We start from the raw sequence: 7,798 nt of genomic DNA on the forward strand, positions 1-7,798 counted from the left end.
AACAACCCAGATATGCGAGTCGCACCCAGAGATCTAAGGAGATTTAGATTCATGTTTTATCCCATTTCATCTGCAGGAATACAGTTAGCACGCAGAGGGGCAGAAAGGAGTGGTCCACAGCAGGTCTAAAGAAGGGAAGGGGGGTCATTCCTTCTCTCTCCAAAAGGACTGCTGAAGAAGAAGCGGACACTTGCAGCTCGAGGTCACACCGGGCTCTGTCCACTTTGGACTAAGTAGCTTCCACCCTCTGAGACTTTGTTTCCTCATTTGGAAAACAGGTGACAAGGTCCACCTTGCAGGGTGGCTGTGAGGGTGAACCTCGCAGACACAAGGCAAGCACCTCGCTCAGGGCCCGGCACCTTGGAGGCGCCCGGGAAGAGTCACTTTCCTTCCTGCCACCAAGTGTCCTCAGCCCATAAAGCCAAGGCTTCTTGGGGGTTGAGTGGGTTGTGGGAAGCGTGGGCTGCAGAAGGGAGGAAATAAAAGTCTCCTCTCAGTAGCCTGTCAACTCAAGAGTCCAACATTTAGGACAAAGGAAAGCAGCATGGCAAGAGGAGGTGCTGGAAGGGATTCAGGTAAATCCTGTCCCCTCCTTTTGAGCAGGGGTTCTGGGTCACCGAGGGATGGGGGTGGGAGGAGGTGGCGGTACTTGTGGGGTCCACATCTCACTTATCTAGCAGGTCAGAGAAACTTTAACAAGATTAACTGCTGCTCGGGGCCTCTGCTCCTTGGAGCAAATTGAGTCTTGTTTTCTTTTTCTTCCCCTTCTTTCTCTGTCAAACTGGAGAGGTATGGTGGGGGAGGGCAGGTGGGGATGAGGGGCAGGAGTCTGGATCCTGCCTGGTACGCTATAAAGGCTAAAGGATGTGTCAATAAGCCCCCCTCACCCCCAGACTTGAAAGGGAACCCCAGGTGCCATGCCCCGGGTGCCTGGGTGGTGGGTCTGTGAGGGGTGGGAGGTGACAGTGTTTCTCGGACAGGATTTCTCAGCAGGGTAGTGGGTAAGGCCTGGGAGTGGAGACGCCCAGGCTCAAATCCTAGCTCCTGCCACTGGGGACCCCTCCCCTCCCTGCATCTGCCTCCCTGTTGGGCCAAAGAGACAAGATCTGGCCTGGGGGACCTCCGAGGACCCTTTTCACAACAGCCTTAAAGGACTCTTCAACCCTCAGACCATCCACCGTGGGTGGCCCGTTCAGAGACTCCTGCACACAGGCGCTTTCTAACTTCAGCTCTGCTTTTGCCTGCACAAGCCTTTTCATTTTTATTAATGCTCACACACGTATATACGTGGGCTTCCCTGGTGGATCAGATGATAGAGAATCTGCCTGCCACGTGAGAGACCCAGGTTCAATCCCTGGGTTGGGAAGATCCCCTGGAGGAGGGCATGGCAACCCACTCTGGTATTCTTGCCTGGGAAATCCCAAGGACAGAGGAGCCTGGCGGGCTACAGTCCATGGGGTCGCAAAGAGTTGGACACAACTGAAGCAACTGGCGTGCACACATACACACACATGTACAGATATGTGTGTGTATGTGTATATATATACACACACACATATATATATATCCCCCCCCCCACTTCCCTTTTGGAAAAAATAAAAGGCATGTTTCCTGAGCTTCAGAAGCAAACTGCTCCCTAAGTCTTCTCTGCCTCTCTGAGCGCCTGTCTGAACTGGTGTCAGTGAAGTTTGAACCGGGGTAGAAATAGCATCCCAGGCGGATCTGGGAGCACAGCCCGCCTCCCAGCAGCGGCAAGGCCTGCCTCTGCCAGACGACAGACCCGGTTAACAGCACCATAAAATTAGACCTTTACGAAACCCAATTGAATCCTGCAGCAAAGAGTGATGTAAGGCAGCCTGGCCTGACAGCGAGGCAGCAACCCTCTGCCTGAAATAGCAGTGAGGTCCCTGCTGGGAGATGCCTGCTCTCTCAAGATAGGTGACCAGGGATTCCTAGGAAAGTGGCGACGCCCCGCCAGAGAGTGCCAGCAGAGGTCAGGTGGCCACCCGGGCACCCGAGGTCGCCACAGGAGGACGTGGCTTGGTACCCTCGGCCAAATTGCCCACCTCAGCCAGCCCTGCCTCTCCCAGTCTGAACTGACACGGAGGAAGGAGCTGCAAAAGTGCTTCTGCAAAGAACCTCTGTTTGTTTGCGTTTTAATTCAAGGAGAAGCAGGTTCTTTTCAGTCTCACAGCCTGTACCGTGCAGAGGATACGCAGAGTGAGTCTTTTCTGGCTCAAGGCCAGGTGTTTACACACCGTCAAATCTGGCTCAGATTCAACTAGGGGAGGGGAAAAAAATCCACCAGAATCCTCGGGAGAAAAGCTCTGAGCTTTCTGGGGCTACACAGCAGCAGTGACTTTTTTTTTTTTCCTCTTTCTCGTTTTGAGAGGAATGTTATTTCCACACATAAAATGGACCAGGCATTTTATACAAGCAATAATAACCTAACGTCCCCCATCCAATTAAAGTATTTTACTGCACAATCTTTGTGTGAGAGAGTGAATGAGTGCTCAAGAGAGTGTGTGTGTGTCAAGAGGGGGCTCCTTGTCTGAATTACAGACCTTTATAAAGCAGGCTCCTGTGGAATCTCAGGTGCTATATGTATTTGTTTGTTTGTTTTGAAGAAATGCATTTACTACCTTTTCATTGATGATACCTCTATAACCCTGGGCTCTCCGCTCTGGAGGAGAAGGTTTCCAAACCCCTGTACCACAGGTATAGACTAGGAAAAAATCAGATCTACTCATTAAAAAAAAAAAAAAAACAAAAAACACCTCCAAGTAGCAGGCTCTGTGTTTTTCCTGTGTTCCGAAAGAGAAGTAAACATACCACAGCCCTGAATTATAAGCATCAGCATTACAAGTACCCTCTCCTCTATGCTACATTATAACCCCCTCTGGCTGACTGGGGCTTGGGGGCTAAAACTGAATGAGCTCAGTTTCCCTCTCCTTCCTGAGACGCAAAAAAAAAAAAAAAAGAAAAGAAAAAAAAAAAAGAAAGAAAGAAAAGAAAGAAGAAAAAAATAGCATGTGATGACGTCAGGCATGGGGGAAAGTCACTTTGTAGCTCTCAGTTTGGGGTTTGGTAGCGGGAGAGCGGAGCTTTGCGGGTATATGCTTACTTAGTACGCAGTCGAGTTTGGGTCCCCGAAATGGGTTTCATGTAAATAGGACAGAGTTAGCAACATTTGAGAAGGTCCACGACACGACAGAAAGAAGCCGCTGGACTGACCGGAGAACTCAGAGCTCTCCCTTCTAAGAAAGTGTGTGTAAGGGGGTGGGATCGCAAAACGCCTCCAACACGTTTCCTGGCTGCGGCGATGGGGGAACCCCTACTCTGAGACGTCCGAGGACGGGGCAAGATTGTTTGTGCAGGGAGGGAATCTCCCAGCCAGAAGAGGCAAAACTTTCCTTCTCTCCTCCAGCGCCGCCCCCCCTTTCCGCCCCCCAGTTTTATTAAAGGCATTGCCACAGATTCATTAAGAGGGGGAAAAATGGATGCTGGAGGATTTTCTAAGGTTTGCAACCCTCGCAAAGTGTCCGGTTTCACTATGGGGTTTGCTATGGAAAGGGGAGGGTGTGAGGAGGGGAACCTAAATTCATGACGGGCTTGTAAAAGTCCCAAATGAGAAAAGCGCCCCGTTTCGCAGCCTAGTTCAGGGAAGACTGGCTGGGTGTGCATGCGGAAAGTCTCACCCCAGCTCCGAATGACAGGCAAGGGGCTTGGAAAGCGAGAACACGGGACAGCAGTGTGCGTGCGTGTCTGTGGGTGGCTGAGGGTAGGGGGTTAATCCCAGAGGCAGGCAGCAAGTACGGAGCAACTTTGGGGCACTTCAAGTACTTTTAAGTCCTGAGGATCACAACAACCTTGCAGGCTTTCAGGGTAACTGGGCTAAGTAAAGCGGGGGTGGGGGGGTTATCTCCATTAAAAAGCCAAAGAAATCAATGGTCCCTAGCCTCTATTCACATGCATCCCAACTGGGTCATCCTCCCCTCCATCCCGAACAGAGACAGTCCATCTGACCATCCAAAACACGATTCATGTGCACAAGGCTCCCCGGGACCAGCCCTCACCAACTGCGGTCGGGGTGGCCGGGAGCGCTCCCTGCGTTCTTCCCGAGGGATTAGGCAGAGACACCTTCCGAGCGCGCCCATTCCGCAGATGGGGCAAAGTGAGGCTCGCGGCTCGTCCCGGAGCCTCTGAGCCGCCAGCTGAGCGGCGGCTCCTGCAGAGACACACCCTCCAGCCCCCCGACCATCCCATCACCCGCGCCCAGGCACCCGCGCGCCCCTGGGGCCGCGGGGCCGGTGCAGCGCCCGCCCGGGCGTCCTCGCTTACCTGTGATCACCGCCGGAGAGCTCTGGCCCCCCTCTGCTCGCAGCCACACTTGCAGCGTGAACGCGTCCCGGGGCAGCTCGAGGTCGGCTCGCAGGCGCAGCTGCTCGCCTCGCCCGCTGAAATAGAGCGCCCGGCTCGGCGGGCTCGGCTCCTCCGCGGCGCCCCTTGCCTCCCGCTGCTGCCGCCGCCGGGGGACGCGCACGGCTTCCCAGGCACCGCCCGGCGGCGGCGGCGGCGGCGGCGAGGCGCGGCGGCCACGGGCCGCCCGGGTGGCGCAGGTGGCCGGGCCGGCGGCGGGGCGCGGGGGGCGGCCGGCCCGCGGGTCTCTCCGGGCCCGGCGGGGGCGCTCGGCCAGCCCGCAGCCCAGCGCGGCGCTCAGCAGCCCCAGGCGCAGCACCCAACTCCAGAGCCGCATGTCCGACGGTCCCCCCCCCCCCCCCCTTCGCCCCTGCACCGCCGCCCGGAGCTGCCAGCTTTAGGAGCCTCGGCGCCTCGACTTTCTTCGCTTCTTCACCCTTCTTGGGCGAGCCCCCCCTTCCACTTGCTTTTTTCTTTTCTTTCTGGCTTTCCTCCTCAAGGTGTGTGCTCCACTCCCCCCACCTTTGAAAAAATACAGCCCAACTCCTCCTGGTTGGCAATTAATTTCTCTCTCCGCTCCTTTATCTGCCTTATTCCCCCCTCTAACAGCTGGTTGCCTTCCTCCTTGTTTTATTTCATTTTATTTTATATGATTTCTCGCTCTTAAAAAAAAAAAAAAGCTCCTCTAAGACACTGATCCGCTGAATTCCCTCCCCCCCAAAAGATGCTCTAATTTATTTATTTTTTGCGTCCTTTATAACACAAGCCACAGCCCCCTTCTCCCCCCCACCCCAGTCCCCCCTCCCCTCCCTCCTTCTTCACAAAATGAAAGGAAAGAGGGGGGAAAAATCCCTCAGAAGATGAGTAAACAAGCGTATGCTAATCTGCTCCCGAGCGCTCCACCTTCCCAATTGAATGAGTCCTAGTTAAAACTGCGGGGATCATGACTAATCAATCAGTTTGGAGAGGCCGAGCTACCCAGCCGTCCTCCACCTTCCCGTTTGCCTCCTTCGCTCCGCTTCTCCACCCCCTCCTTTTTTTTTTTTTTTTTTTAAGAAGACAATCTTAAAGTAACAATTTAATGAAATTCTGCACACACCCCCTTATGGTCCTCCCAGCTCTCCTCATTCCTGCTCAAAACACACATTCCTGTTTTTGTTTTGCTTTTGCTTTTTTTCCCCCCTCCTTCACTCCCCCCCTCCCACCTTTTTATTTTTATTTTTTCCTCCTGGCGGGAAGAAAAATCTCTCTTCTCTCAGGATCCCCTTTGCACTTTGCTGGTCAACCTCATCCTTCTCTATAGCACATAAAGAGTCTTGAAACTTGATTCTCAGATTTGTTTTTTTCTTTTTGGTAATGCTGTCTCTTTCTCCCTCTCTTTCACTCTCCTTTCTCACCCTCTCTCTCTTCTCTCCCTCCTTCCACTCCGTATCTCTCTCCCTCTTTCCCTTCTCTTGCCTTCCCTCTCTTTTTCCCTCTTGGAATCCCCTTAAAGTTATGCAGTGGTGAAGGTCTCCCCCCTCTTTTCTGAGTCCCGGTGCTGCTGGCTTCAGCTAGTCCAAATGTTGTCCCAAAGTCCTCAAGGAATCATCAGAAGCAACTAGGAAAGGCATTTGCTTTCCCGAAGCTGTAGACTCAGCACAACTAGGTCTCTGAATACTCCTGAATACTTTTAAATTTGTTAGAAATTTGTTAGAAATTATTTCAGCTTTATATAAAAAATAAAATAAAACACCTATCATTTTGTCTTCTTTTTTCCATCTAAGAAATTCAGATCCCTCTGACACTGTTCAAGTCACAGGTAAGGATCTGACCATTTGCTGCTTTGTAGATCTGTTTTGAACTGGGACATATATGTAATTTTTTTTTTTCTTTTTTTTCCCCCTCTTTGTAGAACTCAAAAGCTCCCCCTTATGGCAAAACAGTTGTTGTTTTTTTTTTTCCCCTTCCAAGTGTTAAATAAGTTAAAATGAGTTAGCAGCGGTAGATTACAAATTATTAGTTACTGGGTTGTTCAAACAGTACAGTGATAAAAATATGCTGTGTGAGGCTTGCATGTGGATAGTGAGCTGGAAGCCTGCGGTGGGATTAACTCGACTTTCCTCCCATGCCGCCTGTCCTCAGGGCTACCCTGGATCCTGCCTAAGAACTGGGGTCATTCCTGCTTGCTTCGGGAGGGTGAACACTAGTGGAGAATATGTGCTGGTTGAAGCATGCGGATTTGTAGGATGAGCAAATGACTCAGACATCCCCCATAAAAGCCGGCATGTGGTGTGCAGGGATGATGGCCCCGTTCTGCAAATGGGAGATCCCAGATTCAGATCTTCTTGCTTTGGGAAGAACTTGTCATATAGTCTTAGGCTCAGAATGGATGAAATCAGCTTCTCCAGTTATAAAATGGAAATGGCATTATATCATAAATGTATTTCCAGAAACAATGCCATGGAGAAGGAATTTGCCTAGGCAAACCTTTCACTTTCTGCAACTCCAAGTAAAGTATAAGAGTCATGAAGTTGGCATTTAATAATGATACTAATAAGACCTATGTTGAACTCTGTATATTATATACTACAAAATCCCTCTCTTTTCTCAATAGAAATTGGAACCTGACTACTAATTCATTTCGATTACGGCTACTAGGCATTTGGAAACTATTCCTTCCAAGGGCTTCTAAGTCATTGCATACAATAGTTTTGAATATTCCTAGGCTTTTGGGACTTTGTCAGCTCTCCCACCAAAGCTCAAAATGTGGGGCTTATAATTCTAAGTCTCACTCACTCCAACACGGATCAGTGCCATGCCCTGAGCCAGGTGATTTGCTAACCCTGTACATCTGAACTTTTAAAATGGGATATGTGTTTCACAAATGTGCTTTGAGGTTAAAGGACGCTTTCGGGTATATAATATTTTGTAAGCTATAAAAATGCTATATAAACCCATTTATTCTACTGTTACTGTCAAGGACCAAGTGCTCTTTAGGTTCTTAAAGATAAACAAGCATCGGGAGGCCAAGTCACCATGCCTGTCCTGTGACGGGCGTGAGGGGAAGGGATAAAGAGATTCGAGTCTCATAGCTCTGTGAACTTCTGGAACTTAGCCCCTCAATGTGCTTAAAATGTGTTTAAAAGACTTTTTATTGGTCTTTTCATGGAACATACATTTATTATTCTATCCCACCTGTCTTGGAAGCCACACATACTTTTATGGATGTATATATCTATGTACACATGTATATGTTTGTTTTTAACTGAGTGATTAGAACTGGATGAATTGTAACCCTTGGTTCATGACCCACCCTTATCATTGGCCTACGCATGCCATTCCTATTGATTTATATGTAACAAATAATAGGTCAAATACTACCATCCCTCTTTTACTC

The 7,798-nt window shown here is 50.3% G+C and overlaps 1 protein-coding gene across 1 annotated transcript in view; it reads right to left on the reverse strand.

Moving 5' to 3' along the window:
• Positions 1 to 5,174, reverse strand: part of PAPPA (pappalysin 1) — a 253,037-nt gene extending 247,863 nt beyond the window's left edge. Inside the window, exon 1 of the mRNA XM_043927830.1 lies at positions 4,342 to 5,174. Coding sequence (XP_043783765.1) covers positions 4,342 to 4,756 — 415 coding nt within the window. The 5' untranslated portion in view covers positions 4,757 to 5,174. The remainder of the gene's footprint in view (positions 1 to 4,341) is intronic.
• Positions 5,175 to 7,798: the final 2,624 nt, after the last annotated feature.

Source organism: Cervus elaphus, chromosome 16, assembly GCF_910594005.1.
Source record: "Cervus elaphus chromosome 16, mCerEla1.1, whole genome shotgun sequence".
NCBI lineage: Eukaryota > Metazoa > Chordata > Mammalia > Artiodactyla > Cervidae > Cervus > Cervus elaphus.